The sequence below is a fragment of the Coptis chinensis genome, chromosome 3 (genome assembly GCF_015680905.1).
Source record: "Coptis chinensis isolate HL-2020 chromosome 3, ASM1568090v1, whole genome shotgun sequence".
NCBI lineage: Eukaryota > Viridiplantae > Streptophyta > Magnoliopsida > Ranunculales > Ranunculaceae > Coptis > Coptis chinensis.
In genome coordinates, this window is record NC_141458.1 from 92,793,188 (window position 1) to 92,816,616 (window position 23,429).

A 23,429-nucleotide genomic window follows, 5' to 3' on the forward strand; every position below is an offset into this window, starting at 1 on the left:
TATTACTAAAAAGATGTAAAAAAAAACACTCCCTATTCTGCTACGACTAGATCTGAGAAGAAAGAAAATTAATCTTTGTAATAAAACCAACAAAGTTTACTCACAAGGGCCATTGACAGATTGCGAATAGAACATCTTCTATGCAATAATGACAAGAGGATTTAGACGAACGGAGCTTCGAAACAGTCTTCATTTGTGGCCAAATAAATTGTCAAGAAAAAATACCACTGCAATGTTCAGGTGCATTTATATGTACAATCTGATATGTTACGAAAGGTTTATGTTAATTGAGGTAAACGGTCGAACAGTTTTAACCGAAAAAATACTTGTCAAATTAAAACAGGCTACACAGAGCCTCGATACATCTCACAGAAGGTTTTAAACAGTTAAACCTGTATCACGGTCGAACAAGATTACCTGTAAATCAATGTAACACAAGTCCTTACTTGATACACCTAAATATTTGCAAGAACTGATATGTGTCTGGTGTCTACCCCTACATTGGTTATCAAAATTGGTTTTGAAATTAATAGTGGCATTTTCACAGAAAGCATACTACATAAAACTAAAATAAAAATAGACATAAATACTGGAAAAATAGACAGAAGCCATTTGCAAATTTGTCCTAATATAGTAAAATAGATTTTAAGAGGTCAAAATTAATCCCCAACTGTGAGTTCCGCCAAGCAGATTTGCTAGGAAGACAATTGACCAAACAAATTGCAATTACCCATTTGAATAGCCTTTACATTTAAAGATAATGCTAAACCCAAAACACAGCATGGATAAGGATGGTTTTTTAAATCAAACAACAGAAAGAGCAGCCTGAAGAGAAGGAGATGGCACAAAAAGAGCAACAAGGATCAAAAGAAGAAGGGAAGTGAAGGAGTCCTTTTGCTTCCTAAAACCTGCAATGTCTACGGTTGATGACATTGAGCACATGCCAGGGTTCCCGAGAGGATTCACAGACCAAATCTCATAAACTGTGATCCCTTAGGGTAGTGTCAATGTATATGACAATTAGTTATTACAATTGGCTCAAGGTATAGATTTATAGTAATCCAAGCATGCATTTAACAACATTTTAGATAAAAGGAATTTTACCACCATGTTATCTATTAAAACCTGCCCTCAATACATTCTAGAAAGTTCAATACATCCTCCATGTTATCCATCTTGTATTGGAAGATTGATATGTCTTGTGTTAAGCTAACATGTCTTAACGACTAGATATTTGCTTTTTTTCTTATCAAAGACCCACGTCAGTCCCTTTTTTTCTCTGGACACATCAGATTTTACATAAAAAAATGAATTATACGCTCTTTTTTGGAGATTTCAATTGTTCGTAACCCAAAATAGATAAAAACATTTTCTATATTTTTTTTAATTCTACAAAATACTCCCAACTCTCCAAAAAAAAATTCATCTCTTCAAACCCTCTCTTATTCTTCTATTCTTCCAAAATTATCACTTTTGTTACTATGTCTAATACAGAAAGAAATTACTTATTCTTCTCTTCTTCCAAAATTATCACTTTTGTTACTATGTCTGATACAGAAAGAAGTTAATACATTCACTAAATGGTTTCCTTAATTCTATAGAGTATTGTTATGGGAATAATGATTCAGTCGCCACCATTATTATGTGCCATTCTTACGTTCTTTGCATTTGGAGGTGCATATTCTATTGATGTAAGTGTTTTTAACTTATTTGATTTTTTTTTTTCGAAAAAGTAGATTACTTTGTAGTATAGTTCCTCATATAAAATTCTTTAACTTATTTTGTTCTTTCGCATTAGTTTCCCTTCCTTAGATGGAAGAGTAATGCTATTCTCGACGCAATTTGCATCATGGGTGCAAGAGCATTTTCTATTCAAATTTCGTCTTCCTTCACATCCAGGTATCATCAGATTATCTTAGCCATATATCTCAAGTTTATTTCATATAATAGAAGAGTTCATAAGTTAACTTCCAGAGATATGTACTTGGGAAGCCTATGGCGTTTACAAGATCATCAGTTTTGGCCACAGTGTTCATGTGCATGTTTGCAGTTGTTGTCTCAGTACTCAAGGTATTACATCAATCATATTCAGAAATCCTTAAACGTGAATATTATTTTCTAAACAAAAAAAATTGGTAAGGAACAAAGACACTGGTTGGTACACTGGGTGTTCTGAATGCAGAAGGCATACTACTAATGTTAGCTTTTTCCCCTTCCGTGACTCATTTACAATAACCAGGAAATGTTAGTGCTGGGAAAAATCGATTTGATTTTTTCTATTTTTGTTTAGATAGATAGATGATCCTGGGGTATGCGTACATGGGTGACCTTGTGAAGGCTCCATTTGCATTGAATTTAGTGGGACTAAATATTAATTGGTTTTGGTGAACAACTACAATTGTTAAATGGCTTAGGTGGAGTACGTTGTCCAAATTCTCAACTCCTAGAATTCACTCCTTCTCTTTCATCATGGTCTCCATCGTCCTTGCCTTAACCCAGTTAGGGCATCTCCAATGGGGGGTGTAAACCGTATAGAGTGGAAATTTTACACTCCAAATATCAAAAAACTCTCTCCAATGGAGGTGCTAAACCGTAGGTAATAGTGTATTAGCTAATAGAGAGGGTGGGGAATTCCCCCTCTCGCTATTAGTTAATAAAAAGCCCGGACGTCACTTAAAATAACGTCTGTTTAACTTAAAAACTCGGACGTCACTTCAACACACGTTTGAAGCTTTATTTTTTAACTCGGACGTCACTCCAAGTGACGTCCCAGTTTAAATTAAAGAGGGACGTCACTTGGAGTGACGTCCGAGTTTAAAATCTATTTTTTTACACTCTTCCATTGGAGAGTATAGAGTGTGGATATTTATGAGCTATACAATACTATACAATTAGAGGTGTAAAATCCTAATGCCACCTACGTGGAGCCTAGGTGGAGGTGTAATTTTACACCCCCTATTGGAGATGCCCTTAATCACTTAATCCCATATGAAAAGGGAGTGCTAACTTTATTCTTACATTAATGTTTGTGCAAAGTTACGGTAGCATTGAACTAGAAGATGAGATGGAATTGCAGTGCCGTGAGAGATCACTAATCTATTACATCAAAATTATCTCAAAAACGGATCTGGACATATAGGAAAAAGTCTGTAATAGCATATATATTGACTTCTAAGTCGAGTATAAATTTTGTAATTTGGTTTGAACTTTAGGATATACCTGATATGGATGGAGATGAAGCGTTTGGAACGAAAAGCTTAGCGATTCTCTTGGGTAAAGAAAAAGTAAGTGTCTACGTTTATAATTCTTCAACCATATATCTTCTCATAATGGGATCCTTACATAGAGATCCTGGATTTTCTTTTATTCCTCCTTGGTAGTTGTGTGGTATCTACAAGATTTTATTTCCTTTTGTTGTTGTTATAGGATTTGTTTTTGTCTATATGGATGATGAGCGAGATGCCGAGGATGCAATTTGAGGACTTAACAGGGTGGAATTTGGAAGATAGGACCGGTGGCTTCATGTTGAGTGTACAAAGGTATGTTTGACAGGACAAATCAAGCCATCTGTCGTGGGTTTGAATCAGGACACAGTGATACATACATGCAAAGGTTCCAGTCAATGGATTAATAGAATGAGACGTAATGGGAACCTCCAGTACCCGCCTACAATGAAATATCTTCACTTGCCTAAGTGTGATATCGTCTCTGTAAGCCTTCAAGTTCTGATCAAGACCTACTAATTTAGTGTTCTTCCTTGATTGTAATTTAATTCCACTTTGATTTTGAGTTGTTGGGATATTGTAGGAGGTGTGGATTAATGAAGTGTTGGGATATATATGTTTGGGTTCTGCCCTATTTTGCAGATATGAAAATTTTGTATACCAACTTCATTGATCATTCCACTTCACAGTCATCCAGGAATTGTATTGAGCACCTCTATGGTTCATTATATGTAAAATCAAATGACTGTCTTGATTTGCTTGGGACTATTAATCCGTCAGAAGATATGACTCTTTTAAATATTGTTCAAAACAATTGGAACCTAGCAATGGATCCTAGAATGACAGAATGTCAGCACAAAAGGACCAATAATTATACTTCGTATATTTGAATTCAATTAATCATTATGCAAAGCAAAATACTTTTTTGAAATAGATTCAATATCAATGTATGGGTTAAAATAGTTATTGAGAAAGTCCAAAAAATATGGACCCAAAATAATCAGCATGGAAAAAGTAATGTAAAATACAAAGACTTCTAATAAAAAACCATGAATACTGAGTAGTTGAGAATGCTCCTAGTGAAACACGTCAACCCAGACACGTCACCCTCTGCAGAAAAAAAAAGCAAATCCACGCCCTTTTCAATTGTTCATAAAAAAAACCAAAAAACAGAAAGTCTAAAAGAGAAACCTCTCTCTTCCTAGCTCTTATCTCCATTCTTAAACAAAAAGAAACTTGAAAAGTGAGAGCTCTCCAAAGTAGTAACTCATGAACCCTAACTTACTGCAAGGATAGAATATGCAAAGTTTTTACATGATACGGTCAAAGAAATGGCAAAAGAAGTTCAAAATTCGCGTTCCACAAACCAAATTTCTCTCTCTCTCAAAAAATTTGAATGCTGTCGTTTTTTGTTTTGGGTAATATTAAAGATGTTATTAATGAGGAGGGTGTTACGAAAGAAACTATGCAGAAACAACCATGGCGTTTTCTATGGTAGAAGCTAAACTTCAATTCGCAGTAGAGTCTTTAGAATCTGTGAAAGAAACGGGTATCTCTGTTGATGATTCAGTAGAGGGTGATATAGAGAATGGGAAAAAAAATGGGGCGTCGGTTTCAGTGGAAGAAGAGGTACTTTTGGTTGCTCAGGATGAGATAGTCAACTGTAGAAATAATTTGGAACAATGTCAGTCGAAGTTGAGTCGGTTACAAAGTAGAAAAGAAGAGATGCAGATCGAAGGAAGTAGACAAACTTAGTGAGGTCGCAGAGAGAGCACAAATGAATGCTTTGAAAGCAGAGAAGGATGTGGCAAATATAATGCACCCAGAGCGTAATCGCATTTTTGAAGTGAGGCTACTAAACGTGTCAATGACGCAGAGATTGCTTTGGCGAGAGCAGAGAAACTTCTTTCCACTTCCATCTTAGGTAGAGAGATCTCTTATGGTTACTGGGTTTGGATATGAACATGATGATGCATGGGCGACAAACATAGAGTTATTCAAAGAATTTACTGATATCAGCAGGGTAAGTTGTAATTCATCTTTCGATAACACTTGCAAAGGGTGTTTTTGGTTGCTTCATGAATTTATTTACTATTCGTTTTACAGGGCGTGAGATGGCTAGGTGCAGCTGCGGTGGACATGTGTCATGTAGCTTTGGGAATCGTAGAAGCTTATTGGGAATACCATCTAAAGCCATGGGACATGGCTGCAGGAGTTCTCGTAATGTCATTTGCATAATTGCACAGTACTCCACATTAAGACAGTTAAAACCGTAATGAAAACATAGTTCGGGATTTCGGAATTCTCGGAATTCCGGTAATTCTAAAAACCGAAATCCAGTAAATTTCGACCCTATATAATTCGGAATTTCGAATTCATTTGGAATTTCGATTATTTCGACACTATATTTAAAATTTCGATTTTTTGAAAAACCGAAATTCCGAGCGGAATTCCGGAGTTTCGTTCAGAATCACGAACTATGAATGAAAAACAATCACATTAACTCATTTTTTTAGTGTTTTGTTAGGATTTCTTGATAGCCCTACATGTAAAAAATTGGGTAAAAAAACGGATGATGGACAGTATTGTGTGAAACTGATTGCTTTTCTAATTTTATTTCTTCGAAAGAATTGAAAGCAAGTATTCCAAAAGTAAGATGTTCAACACTTAATTTGCCAACAAACCACCTAGAATGAGGTTTGTGACATTTATTTGCTTGCTTTGACCCCCAAACTGTGGGAGTGCGGAAACTGATACTGAATTTATGGCAATGGGGAAGAAATCGGGAACCATCAAAGACATTCTTTTGACAATCTGAGTGGAAATGGATGGGGACGAGGGGTACATTAGAGATGCTCTCATACATTTGATTTATACTACTATTTTACTCAGTTTTGTCATGCAAAAATATAAAGGACGAGGATATATAATAAAAGACGAGTCTTTGTTTGAGGAGGAGGAGGGGAGCCAAGAAATTCTTGGCACTATTAGCAATGAAGTAGAGGGAGAAATAGCAGCTGGTATAGGGGAGCCGAATCTGATGTAAGTTACCTTGGTGTAGGGGAGCCGAATCACTCCATCGCCACATCATCACTACTCCAACCACTACAGCACAAACTTCTCTCTCTCATCAAAAAATGGAACCGTAATCTATGAAAACCCTAACCGGAAAACAACAATATTCATCTTCTCCCGTTGTCTCATTCAGCCATTTCAGCAACCCCCCTTGCCTTCTACAAAATTTAATCAAGTCTTCCACCCTAGAACTCCCCATCAAAATGAAAACATCTCTTCTCATCAACAATACTTCCAAGATTGTTCAATCCCTCATTGTCACAGCCCGAATTTCTAAACAATTAAAAAAAAATGAATATTTGAAATATAAATATCTCAAACATCACTTGGTTCAATTGTCTAAAAACCCAGGCTATGACGGGGTGGATACAACACATGTCAAAACCTAAAACCCACATCATAAACAATCTTAACCACAAATTCAATCTCCAAAATTCTCTTTATTACATTATAAAAAATCTATCTTCCGTCCCAATAAAACATCAAACCACTCTAAGAATAACAGGTCTTCCACATCGTATTTTCATGTCATATGAAAAGAAAACTACGTTATTACATACTTCCAAAAGATCAGACCTAATAAAAATAAACTCCCGGACTGCTCCAGATCAAATCCAAATCAAACGCCGCGGTTCCACTGCCTTCCACCTATGTTTCCAAAAGAACACACCTACGTTGCTAAAACAAAGCAAACATGGGTTAGCAAAATGGAATTTGCTGGTATGAGTAGACTAACCACATATAAATATTATCATACTTTAATTATCCAAACAATCACGTTATATTTTCCTATAACTTAATCATTCTCAGCTTGGAAGACAGGTAGTTCCGTCATTTCATCCGGCATAGTTTCTTCCCAAGCAAAACTTCCATTATATTAACTCATTCTAATAACTCGTTTTTAATATCTAAATCATTGAATTAAAACTTACCGATATCCACTGCGGTATAAGGGTAGGACCGCGTCCCTGCACAAAATATTATTAAGTCCTACCCTCCTGCAAAAGAAAGTTAGAACTTGTATATAACATATGTAGATATCCTATATGTATTCAAAAGTAAGCCCAAACACACTCGCATAATCAAATTAATACCACTAACCCGCAAGGCGAATACCTTAGTTCCTCTCTAGGGCAGTCCAAACAATCTGGTCATTCATGGCACATTCAATGGTCATTCATGGCACATTATATAACGCTAACGGACCATTTATGACACATTCAATAAATGCCCACCTAACATATGACATCAACAGTGATAAAACTAAATCCAAAACTTTAGGCGTGGAGAGTTCTAAAAGAGGTGGTAAATTTGTTTACGCATTATTGAACCTTATTGCATATATTATTTCAGAGAACGTAGGAGTACCTTGATTCATGTATTTTTTATTTACGCGTTATTAATTTTAAAGATGTATAAGTGTCATAACGTTGTGTATAAAACTGAAATATCATATAGTATTTAATACACATACCCACGTATATATAAAGATCTTAGCCTAAAGCCAAGCATGCTAATAGCCCTAGACCTATCCTAATAGACCGAATCATAATCCGAGTTGAAAGTCAAAATGGGTCAACTGGTCAAAGTCAACTCTGGTCAACAGTCAACAATCAACTCTAGTCAAAACCCCAAAGACTAAGGCCCAAAGGGTTTAGTCTTTCACAGGCCCAATCTAACATAACTTTAGCCCAAACTGAAATGTCAAAATTCAAAACACTTAAGCCTAGCCACTAAGTTCGGCCCAAGCACAAGCCCAGGCCCAAACCAAAGAAAATTAGAAACTGGCCCAACACTCTACTTAATTTGGCCCAAAACAACTTAAACTAAAAGAGCCCCAAACAAAACACCCTAAGGCCCAATGAACCAAACTAAGGTCCAAGGCCCAACAGAACAAACTTTTCGGCCCAAGGCCCAACTGACCAAACAGTGTCATCTTCTTCACCCCACCCCACCAGCCACCACCGGCTTGAATTCCGGCCACCACTCGTCCACCCATCAAACCGATTTCACTCCCCATAAGAAACCCAACAACATTAATGAAAACAAAAAGCCCAAATCATTCAATCTAAACATCACCAAAACTAGATCTGGAAGAAATTTCGGCCTCCATTAATGGCTTCTCCAAGTTCCACTCGACAGCACACACACACACAACCAATAACTACTCATCAAACTCCCAACCCACAACCAAAATAGTTCAAACAAATGTAATAGGATTTCATTCATGTCTGGGCGATTCTCTGGCCGCCATTAACGCACCTTCAGAGCTAGAACAGCTCCTCCACAACCGATTCTACACCCACATCATTCCCATATACCCCGACAGTTCAACCACCCATCTCTAAACTCCCGACAATCCACCAAAGCAAAACAACAAAAAAAACAAAAACGAATCTTTGGGGTTTTCATTTTGCCACCATTGACGCTCTGTCGAAGCTCCCAACAGTTCTATTAGATGGATCGACACCCCTCTGTGGGATCACAAGTAAATATAATCCTAAAAGTTCAAATAACAAAATCGACGATTTCTTGTCTTTGGACTCGCGTCGCCGCCATTGACGACTTCCGAGTTCCAACAGTTCCAATACCGATTTCAGAGATTCAACAGTTCAAATCAAATCTAAACATATCGACAAAACTAAAAATTATAAAAAAATTGGACGGAAACATTCGACAGTAAAATACGTAAATATTAAACAGACGAAAATCATAGTTTTAGTAGTGGTGAGAGATAAACTCTACTCACCTGTAGCTCTCCAATTATCAACCAAATACTACCGGGAAAAACCTTCCTTTCCTTCCTTCAAGAAAACTCTCATTTTTTTTTTCTAAAACTCATTTGTGTTTTTTCCCAAAACTCTCATTGAGAAAACTCCCCGAAAAACAAGGGCAACACTTATCCATTTACCTACGGGCTTTTATCCGTATCTGATAGTTATCTATATTCAGTTTAACCTATTATTATTATTATTATTATTATTATTATTATTATTATTATTATTATTATTAGGAAAATAAAAGAATAAAACACGGGGTGTTATAATATACATACCTTAAAAGGATCTCATCCCGAGATTCAAGGTAGAGTGTAGATTAACCAAACAAATAGTACATCAACCAATAAAAATGAGACATACGTGTATACGCAAGTATACACACCTTAAAAGGAATAAACATAATTAGTTTTCTTCAATTGCTAACACTTAATTAAAATCATTCTTTCACAGTTCAATAGATTCATATCATCAACAACTTATACTATGTCCACTATCACATAGGATCAAACACCTACAATGTGATGCATGCACACTGGCTCACACACCAACGATATGCAAGTATACACTGGTTCACACACCAACGATGCATACTAACTCTCTACCATCACATAAGATCAAACACCAACAATGTGTGGTATGCACACTGGATCACACTCCAACGGTGTACATGTATACACTAGATCAAACTCCAACAATGCATACAGAGAGATGTTATGTATATTGGATCACACACCAACGATATACATAACTTGGACAATATATAAAAACTTTCAACTCCAACCTTTATCAAAAGGGTTTTCCTTATTCCTTGGGTACATTCCAAATTACTCAAATATGAAATTTTAAAATAACAATTTCTTCTTTAGCCAATACTTACTTAAAATAGAAAACTCCGTTAGGAAAACAACACTATAACATGCTGAACAATTTCAATTATAAATTTCATAAGAGCTAACCGTTAAAACAACCAACATTTTATTTTCATAATCATACGATAAATTCTTACATGCTAAGTACCAATAAAGGAAACTAGCAAACAACAAATTCAAACATACCTAACATTAACCAGTGCAGTTCTTAGCATAGTGTCCCAGCTGTCCACATTTATAACACTTGCCTACTAGTTCATTGGGTTTAGAACATCTTCGAATAGTATGTCCAACCTCCCCGCAGTTCAAACAATTACCATCAAATCTCTTTAGCAAAGCACTCGCGTCCTTATTCACATACTTATTGGTTTGCCTATTATATGGGTGATGCTGACTTTTTCTCTGCCCTTGACGTGGTTGACTAGAAATAAGGTGTAGGCTGGCTTGTTTTGGGGAATTCTCTTTAATCTTCTCATCTCTGGGTTTATTATCCAATTGTTCATATCTTAATGCCAAATATAACACGCGATCGAAAGTTTCTGAATTAAAGGGTATCAAATAACTCGATAGATATGGCTCTAGTCCCCGAATGAACTTCTGGTTCTTCTTTAGTTGGGTATCCACTAGATAAGGAGCATACCTCGATAGTTCATTGAACTTAGTCACGTACTCCGTAACAGTTTTCCCTCCTTGGGTCAGATGAAAGAATTCCTCAGTTAATTGCTCCTTAACAGCATTAGGAACAAACCTTCCCTCAAATCTTACCTGGAAATCCTCCCAAGTCATAGTTTCCACATCCACATTATCATTGATAGACCTCCACCAAAATTAAGCTGACCCCTCCAACTGGTGAGAAGCCAATTCTTGCTTCTGCACCTCAGTGAGTTGCATCTTAGCAAACACGGACTCACACATAGTAACCCATTTCTCAGCATCAATGGCCCCTTTCTCTCCCTTGAACTTCTGGCCTCCTAAAGTTGCAAAATCCTTGTTTCTCCTAGCAAAAGGATCCCCTAGATTAGCATGTTGACCCCTCTGAATAGTTTGCACCAACTGAGTTAATATTGCTCCCAAATCAGCAGATATAGTATTACTTCCAGTACCAGTCATGTCAGTGTCATCTCCAGCCATCACCTTAAAACAAAACGAACTTCTATTAGTACTCTAAACATCTTAAACTCAAACACACCCAACCACCACATTCCGAGGATCACCTAGACCTTCCAAATCTAGGCTAACCTAAGCTCCGATATCAAAAATGTCACAGCCCGAATTTCTAAACAATTAAAAAAAATGAATATTTGAAATATAAATATCTCAAACATCATTTGGTTCAATTGTCTAAAAACCCAGGCTATGACGGGGTGGATACAACACATGTCAAAACCAAAAACCCACATCATAAACAATCTTAACCACAAATTCAATCTCCAAAATTCTCTTTATTACTTTATAAAAAATCTATCTTCCGTCCCAATAAAACATCAAACCACTCTAAGAATAACAGGTCTTTCACATCGTATTTTCATGTCATATGAAAAGAAAACTACGTTATTACATACTTCCAAAAGATCGGACCTAATAAAATAAACTCCCGGTTGCTCGGATCAAATCCAAATCAAACGCCGCGGTTCCATTGCCTTCCACCTATGTTCCCAAGAACACACCCACGTTGCCAAAACAAAACAAACATGGGTCAGCAAAATGGAATTTGCTGGTATGAGTAGACTAACCACATATAAATATTATCATACTTTAATTATCCAAACAATCACGTTATATTTTCCCATAACTTAATCATTCTCAGCTTGGAAGACAGGTAGTTCCGTCATTTCATCTGGCATAGTTTCTTCCCAAGAAAAATTTCCATTATATTAACTCATTCTAATAACTCGTTTTTAATATCTAAATCATTGAATTAAAACTTACCGATATCCACTGCGGTATAAGAGTAGGACTGCGTCTCTGCACAAAATATTATTAAGTCCTACCCTCCTGCAAAAGAAAGTTAGAACTTTTATATAACATATGTAGATATCTTATATGTATTCAAAAGTAAGCCCAAACACACTCGCATAATCAAATTAATACCACTAACCCACAAGGCGAATACCTTAGTTCCTCTCTAGGGCAGTCCAAACAATCTGGTCATTCATGACACATTCAATGAATACCCCTATATAACGCTAACGGGCCATTTATGACACAGTCAATAAATGCCCACCTAACATATGACATCAACAGTGATAAAACTAAATCCAAAACTTTAGGCGTGGAGAGTTCTAAAAGAGGTGGTAAATTTGTTTACGCATTATTGAACCTTATTGCATATATTATTTCAGATAACGTAGGAGTACCTTGATTCATGTATTTTTTATTTACGCGTTATTAATTTTATGGATGTATAAGTGTCATAACGTTGTGTATAAAATTGAAATATCACATAGTATTTAATACACATACCCACGTATATATAAAGGTCTTAGCCTAAAGCCAAGCATGCTAATAGCCCTAGACCTATCCTAATAGACCGAATCATAATCCGAGTTGAAAGTCAAAATGGGTCAACTGGTCAAAGTCAACTCTGGTCAACAGTCAATAGTCAACTCCAGTCAAAACCCCAAAGACTAAGGCCCAAAGGGTTTAGTCTTTCACAGGCCCAATCTAACATAACTTTAGCCCAAACTGAAATGTCAAAATTCAAAACACTTAAGCCCCGCCACTAAGTTCAGCCCAAGCACAAGCCCAGGCCCAAACCAAAGAAAATTAGAAACTGGCCCAACACTCTACTTAATCTGGCCCAAAACAACTTAAACTAAAAGAGCCCCAAACAAAACACCCTAAGGCCTAAAGAACCAAACTAAGGTCCAAGGCCCAACAGAACAAACTTTTCGGCCCAAGTCCCAATTGACCAAACAGTGTCATCTTCTTCCCCCACTGACCACCAGAAGCTTGAATTCCGGCCACCACTCGTCAACCCATCAAACCGATTTTACTCCCCATAAGAAACCCAACAACATTAATGAAAACAAAAAGCCCAAATCATTCAATCTAAACATCACCAAAACTAGATCTGGAAGAAATTTCGGCCTCCATTAATGGCTTCTCCAAGCTCCACTCGACAGCACACACACACACAACCAATAACTACTCATCAAACTCCCAACCCACAACCAAAATAGTTCAAACAAATGTAATAGGATTTCATTCATGTCTGGGCGATTCTCTGGCCGCCATTAACGCACCTTCAGAGCTAGAACAGCTCCTCCACAACCGATTTTACACCCACATCATTCCCATATACCCCGACAGTTCGACCACCCATCTCTAAACTCCCGACAATCCACCAAAGCAAAACAACAACAAAAACAAAATGAATTGGGGGTTTTTTTGCCACCATTGACCTTCTGTCGAAGCTCCCAACAGTTTATCGGATGGATCGACACCCCGGGATCACGAGTAAATATAATCCTAAAAGTTCAAATAACAAAGCTCGGGCCGATTTCTTCTTTTCTTTGGACTCGCGTCGCCATTGGCGACTTCGAGTTCCAATAGTTCCAATACCGATTTCAGAGATTCAACAGTTCAAATCAAATCTAAACATATCGATTTAACTAAAATTATAAAAACGGCCGGAAACACTTTCGACAAGTAAAATACGTAAATATTAAAGCGGGGCGAAAATCATAGTTTTAGTAGTGGTGAGAGATAAACTCTACTCACTGTAGTGCTCTCCGATTATCAACCGCCTACCGGGGAAAAACCTTCTTTTCCTTCCTTGATAAAACTCCCATTTTTTTTTCCTAAAACCCATTGTTTTTTTTTTTCCAAAAACTCTACGTGAGAAAACTCCCGAAAAACAAGGACAACACTTATCCATTTACCTACGGGCTTTTATCCGTATCTGATAGTTATCTATATTCAGTTTAACCTATTATTATTATTATTATTATTATTATTATTATTATTATTAGGAAAATAAAAGAATAAAACACGGGGTGTTATACTCATCATCAAAATTGTATGAGAAGATATAAGAAAAACTTTCAGAATCTCTTTCACCATTCATAGCTTCTACTTACAAATCAGGCATGACTTCTCTTTTTGATTGTTTTTAATTTCCAATTTCTTTTGAATTTCTATCATATCTAACGCTTTTAATTTCCAATTTCTTTTGAATTTCATATATGTCATTAATTCAATATCTACTATGATATATTTGTTTCCTTAAATCTTTAGTTAGTTTTTCTATCGTGTCTTGCTTCCATCTTTTTACCATTAGTAGAAGAAAATTATTTGCTAAGGAAAAGTTTAGACCTTCAATCTCAAGAAATATATACACCAAGATCATTGATTAAGAATTACTTTGGTATGATTAAGAATAGACTGCTTCTTGCATAGTGTAACACACCACAGGAGATTCTTCAATCTGCTTGAGGAAAATGAAGAAACATATTTGGTCTCTCCGGACAAAAGAAGAAGCTTCAGCTAATTGGAGAAAGTGGTTTGGGAATAAACATGACAGGGAATGAGAATGCATGATTGGTAATTGGCTCAATTTCACTCCCCAATATAAAGTTTCAACTACATATATGCAAGAAAATGGTTTTACTTCTAATAGGGATGACTTGTTAAAATATACCTGCAATGCATATAATTTAAAGAGGTATGAAGAACAATGCAGTTCTATGAAGCGTCATTAGGCAAAGTGCATTTCTTTGATAGTACATTTGTTTCATTCCAAATTGGATATAAGACAAATAATTTAGTTATGCGCACTGGAATAAATGTGCTGCTATTGGAAATAGTTGGATTTAGATAACTACCATGGAGTTCGTGTTGAGGATTTACAGTTAGGTGTCATTTGAAATCTCAGTATTCAGTCCCCTAAGGTGTTAGTTAATAATTAAGCTTTTGAGGAGACAATATTCTATATACGTTGGGTTTAGTTTGGAAAGATGTTCATGTTTTAAGCAAATAATTTGGTTATAATTGAAGATATCTTTATATTATTGGTATCCAGTAAATATTTATGCAAGGTATTACTTCACACCACTGAACTTTGTCGGGTTTTTAGGATTCATTAATGGACTTCTACATCAGGAATGACTCTGTGATTATTGAATACCTAAGTGATCTACAAAGGAAAAATTCCTTTCAGAGGGTGGGTGTAATGTCTAGAAATGTAGGGTTTTGACATATACAGACTTTATTCATGAAAATTAGAAATTTGTAAAGGCAAAAAGGAATTTCCCTCTTTCTACATATCTCAACATTACTTGACTTTATCATGTTTCAGTGTCTACTCACGTTTTGTAGAAAGCATAGAGTCACAATACGAAGCTCGATGAGGAGTTGTAGTCAACGGGTTATCTCTAATAGAATGTATTCTAACAAACGTTTAATATGGTAAGAACAAAAGTTTGTATTTCCCTGATCATGCATTGAAATGATTTATCATGGTGAACCAGAAAATTTTAACTTTGATCTGCATTGTATGGAATTATATAAAAAAATATATGTTTCCCAATATTTCTTAATTCTTTTTTTGTAGTGATTTTCAAATTGAGTTATGCTGCCTTTATGCTTATATATATATAGTCACTGAGTTTGAATGGAGGGATTTGGTTGAATAGGTGGTAAATAAAGTCATTCATAGAAAATTTTGTTAGTTTGGTTTCTCCTTTGCCCACCTTCTCTTAAGTTTAATGGCATCTATCTGTAAGCCTAGCTACTTAAAGATCCAAGCTCCATATAGTATATATTCTGACTTTAAATTTTGTTAGTTTGGTTTCTCCTTCGGCCACCATCTTCTAAGCTTAATGGCATCCATCTGTAAGCTTAGCTACTTAAAGATCCAAGCTCCATATAGTATATATTCTGACTTTCTAAGAATGTAGTTTCCTTAAAATCCATCTTTTCTTTGTTGTGATGCTGCCTTAGTTGTTCATTCGAACTATGTATGTATTTTGAGAAGGCCAAACTAACTTAAGATTCTATTTAAATTCTTTAAATTTGCACACAATTTAATAAAACTAAAAACTCTTTCTATGATCCACAAATACATATAAACATTTATTATGCTTTACACGATTTGTAGATCAAACCGCTTGACTAAGTAACTTATATTTTGTTGCATTTGTTCCCGATCCTTGATAGCTATGCTGCTAGCAATATAGGCACAGTTAATAAATTGATATATGTTATGCCTTTGACTGCTACTTAGTGCATATATTGTTTTCATCTCTTAAAAAAAATAGAAAAACATAAACTCTTCAAACAAAGTATGCAATAAATCATTAGCTATCAATATACATATATTATTTTTTCAAGTGGACTTTAGGCTTTTGAGTCATTAGCTATCTATGTAGCAAGTCCGGCCATAGGCCGGGCCAAATGGCTAGTAAATTGTAAAGACTAGATTGCAAGATAAAATATGTTGTATCTTTATTTTTCTTACTCTTCTCTCTTCAACCCTAGGTCTTTTTCTCTCTCCTAGTGAATTTCTCTCCTCTCTTTTCTCTTCTCTTCTTTTCTCTTTATAACCCTGTCTCCTTTCATCTTAGTCGTACACCTGCCTTCTCATCTCACGGTCTCTGACTTTCTACGTGTGTTTTCCGCCAAGTGATTCAGTGATCTGCGACCTTGATCCCTGCCTCTCGACTCTCTTAGTTGTTTGGCTTCGGGGCCATCCCCACATTGATCCTTTGCTCCAGGGATTGATCCACTACAAATACAAATGCCCCCTTTCGAGTCCGCGAAAACATAATAGTGATCGGGGGTCGAGAAGCCCACTCCTTTTCTCGTGTCCTATTCCCTTGTTTGCACGTGCCACCAGTACACGTATACAGTTACACATGTCCATCACATGTGTCCTTGCCAGCGCCCCTTCGATTCTCGTGCTTCCACGCGTTAAGCTCCCCCTGGCCCATTTAGTGGCCCCTCAATTTCAACCCCTCTTTTTTACCTTTTTGCCCCTCCTCCCCTTCAAATCCCACTCTATTCTTTCTCTCCCTTATTTTCCTTATTCACCCTCTCGTCTCTAGCCCCTCACTCCCATTTCTTACTCCCCTTTTTACTACCCTCCCTTCTGCTTGCAACCCATTTCCCTCTCAATTGGGGGTGTTTCTTCATTACTGGCCTTCTTCCTCGTTGTACTTGTTCCGGCTTGTTTAGTCTCGATCGGGCTCTGTTCATGTTGGTTTCTCTATTTTATTTGTTTCCTTTGGCCTGTTTTCTCTCTCTCACTCTCAATTTTTTATCGCTTTTGTCCCTTGCACTTCCCTACTCTCTAACTCACTGACTCACCTTCGTCACCATGTCTAAATCCCACTCCGGTGATTCTTCTTCCTCAAGATCCAACATGGTGGCGTCCCCTCCTCCGGTTGACATCATTATGGCCCCCTCCACATCTAGGCGGTCCACTAGCCTGCTGCCACCCCCGTCACGATTATGTAGACCTAACTTAGAAGCAATTAGGGATGCCTATGGGATTCCTGATGACATCCTCTTAGAACACGTGCCCGAGGTAACTCACTTCCTACATTTGGTTCCTGGTCGGGCGGGGTGTCTTGTAGCCACCATTGGTCAAATCATATATGGTCTGTGGTTCTTTTTGTCGCTTTTGGATGTCGAAGTGTGCAATCACTTCAATATCTCTCCCTATCAATACATCGATAACTTCTTGAGGATTATGTATGCCGCGAACCATTATAACAAAACTGGGGAGCCCAAGATATCCTGCCGCGACATAATTGCTCATTATTATTACATAAAAAAGAGCACCAAGGATGGCAGCGTGGGATATCACTCTTTTTGTGTTCGTCCTAAAAAACAATCTTTTGTCTTTCGTATTACTTCATCGGACAAGACATGACATTATTATCCTTTGTATGTTTATGGAAACTTTCTACCCGCGGACATCCCACCTGCTGTGACTCTTAACCGCCTCACTTTCCTGTCCAGTGGTTAGTTATATATACACCAGAAAAGGCATTTACCAACAGCCATATTCGTTACTAATATTTTTATTAACGCTTATATTCGTTAGCTCTGGAGTGTTACTGTCACTTAGGCAAAAATTACTAACAGATATATCCGTTACTTAAATTATTTTTAGTAACGATTGTTTCGGCAGTAACCTGCTTCAACATAACGAGAGCAATGGTAAAGAACGCACTAAGAAACAAAGGAATTTGATGTTGGGAGAGATGAAACTAAACCAAATAATGACTGCCAACGTACCCAAGATCTATTCTCTAGGGATCAAGTTTCAACGTAGTTCCTTATTGTGAGAGAGAATGTTTTTTTATGAATTGGTAGAGGTTGAGTCCTAATAGGACTGTGTTTGTTTGTCAAAAGAATTCTTATCTCTTTGAACATCTATCCTTATATTTTAGAATAATAAACCTGGACATATTCATAAATAGACCAGTTATTAGGTGTAGCTAGGATTAAGCCCTTGGGCTTAATTGAACTGGGCTGGATCCGTGGGCTTAATGAGCCACAAAGTGGGGGTCTATACATCGCCCTCTCTTTGGTGGATAGGCAAATCCCATGTGGCAAAGAAGTTAATATAGAAAAAAAAAATGGAAGAATAACGATTAAAAGAATAAAATAAAATAGAATAAATGTTACCAAGTATTAGCGTATGTAGTCTCATTGTCAAAAGCGATAGTAGGCGATGACAGGAGACAAAAATTATTGGCGACAAAAGACGGAAATAATTAGCGGAAATTATTGGCGGAAGTAATTGGCGAAAATTTATTGGTGGAAGTTATTGGCGGAAATTATTGGCAGAAGTTATTGGCGGAAATAATTAGCGGAAATTATTGGCGGAAGTAATTGGCGAAAAGACGGAAATTAGTGGCGGAAATTAGTAGCGGAAATAATTGGCAAAAATTATTGACGAAAATTATTGACGGAAGGATAGAAATTAGTGGTGGAAATAATTGGCGGAAGGGCGGAAGTCTTAACTTAAGAGATTGTGTGAGGTTGGCTTTAAACATATTGAATTTGGCCGGTTGAATGGGACGTAAGTAGTTTGCCCAAAAATAGAATAACAATAGGACTACTAAAAAGGCTGGAGTGATAAATTAAACTAATAAAATAAAAAAGGAATTGGAATTGGTATTGATACGACCGGCTAAAAGCTTTGGGTAATATAATATTTGTTTTGGGACTTGCTTATTGAGCTGGTCATCATATATAGATATGAATAAAAGATTGGCAATGTGAATGCATAAAAGCTTTGGTGAATAGGAGGGCCAGCCTTGATCTATTTTTGTTTTTTCTGGTTTTAGGAAGAGACAAAACTCAGTAGACCCGCATATATATATGAACCGCTCCTTTATCCTTTACAGCATTCTCTTGCTCACCTCTCTCTACCTTTTTTTATTATAAAAAAAAGAAAAGAAAATAAAAACACGCTGTTTGAAAACAGTATAGTATAGGTTCATTCTCTGTTTTCGTGAAGCCGGTAGGCTTAGGACCTTAACGAAACAGTCTTGCAATTTCGCTTTTTGAAAAAGGTGAAGAGCAAACATAGTAGTATAAGGAAACAAATAAAATAAAGTTTATGAGCTTGTTCCAATGGAGAGTAGAGTCCTATTGCTAGAGGGAAACAGACTTACAGTCCTAATTCAACTCAAACAAAAGAGTTCATCATTATAAATAACGAGGTAGGACACACATGGATAAAACATATTGAAGGAAAGAAAAAATAACAGGAAAGCGAGATTAAGTAATTTGATATAACAAATTAGAAGCGAGAATTTGATACGATAATGGTGAGAATTCAACTTCAACGAAGATGGACCAAAACAAAAGGTACTCTATACATACGAGGTCAACCAAGGAAGACTTCAATAACGGAGATGAAGAAATGGTTTGCATTACAAGAATTCAATATGGACAGTGTGAAAAGTGTTTTACAAAAGCCAAAGAAGATGAAGTAGTAGCAACATGGCACCAATTATCATATGGTTTGAAATTTCCCTTGGATAATACTGTTGCAAGGATCTTAGAATGGTGGTATGTTACACCTGCACAGATGTCAGTTCCATTTTGGTTAATAGTCTCAAGGATGCGAAGATTACAATTACGATACAAATGAAGATGTGGGTGTCAAGAGTTTTACGCAATTGCAAGGCCTCATGTCACTTCGAAAGACAATTTCATAATGCTTGGCGTGCACTTTAAAAATAGAAGGGAGAGGTTTAGTGGTCTTCCGGATAGCTACAAGTATTGGGAAGATCATCCGTATCGCATACGAGGGAAGTGGAACACGACAGGAAGGGACGTTCAAACAATTTTATTGGTAAGTAACTGTATTGTGTTTACGTATAGGTGATACTATGTTTGTGTTAGGAAAGGAAGATTTTGCAATAACTTTATTACTAATTGTGTTTCTGTTGTTGGCGGTATTTGTAGAGGAAAATCCACCCATTGATATGGTAGACATGAATAGCAAAACACAAGATAACTTAAAATTTTACTTCCATGGGAAAATACCATCTGAAGTATTTGACCTAAGTTTCCCGGATGAAATTGTGGACTTCCTATGTGAGGTGGAGGAAGAGGTGGAAAAAGAGGATGAGAGTGAAGGGCAATAGAGTGAAGAAGAAAGTGATGAGGGAGAAGAAGAAGGAAGTATTGAAGGAGAGGATGAAGATAAGAGTTGTAAAGTTGTAGGAAGGAAAAATAATAAAAAAGGTGTGGAGAAAAAGCAAACTAAAGAATTTGAAGTTATGAGTATACAATTAATTAGACAAAATAAGATCAAAGACCAAAACAATATTATTAGGAATAAGCGAATAATCGTAGAAGATGAAGATAGTAATAGTGATATAGAGGAACGGGTGAATACTTCAAAAAAGAGGAGAACGTTAAGAAGAAAAGATTATGAGTTACCGCTAAAGGACGACGGTGAAACCTATAAATTTTTAGAAGATGATTATGAGAGAGAAGAGAGCATAAAAGAAAAGGAGAAAACTGTGGCTAAAAATTTAGAGAAGAAAGACAATACTATACAGGTTGGAGTTGGCATTTTAGCACTGAAGGAAAATCACAAAACGCAAGGTGAATCCAACAATTTAATCCAAGTAACAACTAGCATGCAACGAGAGAAAAGAAACGAGGTAAATTATTTGTTCTATTTGTTTATTTATTTAACTGTAACATGCGTTTTAAGGTTATGTTAATGTTTCAGGTAGTGAGAATAATGGAAGAATTAAATGAGATGGAAGAACAGGAGTGGAACGCCACTGTAAGGACCGAAGAATTAGAAGATTTGAAAGCTCGGGTGAAAACGCAAGAAGAAGAAAACGAAAAGATGACTGCAAAAGTGTTGGGATTAGAAAAAGAATTAAGTGCTGCTGAGAAAGAGAATGGGGAAAATAAGATATTGTTAACACAAGCTTTCCTAGAGATAGGAAATAAGGAGATGGAGAGGATGCAAGCAATTATGCAAAAGGCAGATGTTCTGGAAGAGAATGAAGAGAGAAAGAATACCTATAATAAATTATATCTAATGTATATGGATATTGTTAAAGTTGTTCCGAAAGGTGTGCCTTTTCTAGAGGGAACTTAATAGACAGTTGATTTTGAAATAAATATAGTAAAAATACTACCAACCTTGAATGAACATGCATTGTCGGCAATAACTTGATAATAATATATCATATCCCTTTTGATCTTGCATGATGTACGTGTTGTATGCTGATACGTAGTATGGATAGAAAAATATGATAGCGATATAACGAGGGGAATGCAGACGCCTCCAATATAAAATCCATTGGAGAAAATGTGATTGAAAGGCAAAGGAGCCATGATCGTCCTCAATGAACCTAACTATTCAGGTGTCAAAATATTTGTACCGAACGTTAGGCAAGGTCTAGAATTTTCCGCAGGTGCAAGGTTGTCATTCTTGCACTTGGACCAAACACAACGTCGTTGCCTTAGTATTGGAATTCACACGGATATTAAAATTTGAGAGTATTCCAATAACCGTACCGAGCAAGAATAACCATCTTATTGACTCGGATTTCCTTCAAGCAAGCATGAATGCGACATACTTGGACTGAAGAAGACATAATATGGATGACCTCTTTGGAATTAATGCTAATGAATGACAATATTGTTGAAAGGATGAGTACAGAATAATAGAGTAATGTAATAAAGGACAACCAAACATATGAGAATGGAAATTGAATGTCTTTATTGATGGATAACATGTAAAAATGTAAAAGAACTTTGTAACGGTACGGTAAAAAATGTCGTTTGAGTCTGTTTCAACAGCAACCATCGAGATGTACTGGAAATCAACTATATGGATGAAACTGATTCAACACCATATTCAAGGTTGAAAGGTGATAATGCAGTTAAATACTTCGGCGTTGTACTATAAGCCTGCAAAATTACAGGTAACTCCTTTACCCAATTCCCTTTGAGAAACGACAAAGTTCTTCATGCCCGTGACCATTATTTGTGGAAGTTACATCAAAGGGACTTTGTGTTAAGTGGGGTGAAATCCGTTTCATCCAGAAGATTTAAACAAACAGACGCCCCCGGTCGAGCCTATGTGGAGGATGACACCTGCCATTATCTCTTACAAGAGTTGGAGATTTTAGGCGGTACACATTTTCAGGTCCGACTGGAGATTGTCTTTTTCTTTATGTGTAACCAGCCTATCTAAATCGGTAGCTTGTCTGGGATCGTGGTCTTCCCTCTAGTTGCTTCTGTGACACCTTCCTTCCCAATCGGATCAGACCTGTTTAGGATGGCGATTTTCCTCTAGTCAACGAGGTCGACCTTCCCTGTCACGTCGGTCTCGTTTGGGATATTGTTCTTCCTTATATTTTCTTCCGTGACACCTTCTTTCCCTGTCTGGGATGGCAATTTTTCTCAAATCTGCAAGGTCGGCCTTCCCTGTCAGGTCAGTCCGGCCTGGGATGATGATCTTCCTTATACTTTCTTCCGTGACACCTTCTTTCCCGGCCTGTCTGGTCGGACCTGTCTAGGATGGCAATTTTCCTCAAATCTGTGAGGTCGGCCTTCCCTATCAGGTCCGTCCGGTCTAGGATGATGGTCTTCTTTATAGTTTTTTCAGTGATGATATTTTTTTTGTTAGGTCAGACTTGTCTGGGATGGCGATTTGCCTCAAATCAGTAAGGTCGCCCTTCCCTGTCAGGTCGGACCTGTCTAGGATGTCGATCTTCCCTGTCAGGTCAAACCTGTCTGGGATGACGTTTTTTCATAACTTATCAAGTACATTTCCTTGACTATCAAATTTTAAATTCTGACATCCCTTGACTCTATCGTTAAGTTTTTTTGGAATCAACTATTTCAATTGTTGTTCCATCAGAGTTAAAGTATTTGCTCAAACAGATAGAAGCCCCCGGTCGTGCTCATGTGGAGAAGGATACCGTCCATTGTCTCTTATTGGAGTTAGAGATCTTTGGCGGTAAGCACGATTAGCTCCG

General features: G+C 36.8%; 1 protein-coding gene across 1 annotated transcript; it reads right to left on the bottom strand.

Annotated features, from left to right (window-relative positions):
• Window positions 1–10,140: 10,140 nt before the first annotated feature.
• LOC147511690 (uncharacterized) lies at window positions 10,141–10,734 on the bottom strand. Its single transcript, XM_086598542.1, has one exon. The coding sequence runs from the start codon at window positions 10,732–10,734 to the stop codon at window positions 10,141–10,143; it is 594 nt and encodes a 197-aa protein (XP_086454668.1).
• Window positions 10,735–23,429: the final 12,695 nt, after the last annotated feature.

Bases quoted from the DNA above. Each gene is read 5' to 3' on its own strand.
- LOC147511690 (XM_086598542.1), bottom strand. From the start codon at position 10,734: ATGACTTGGGAGGATTTCCAGGTAAGATTTGAGGGAAGGTTTGTTCCT.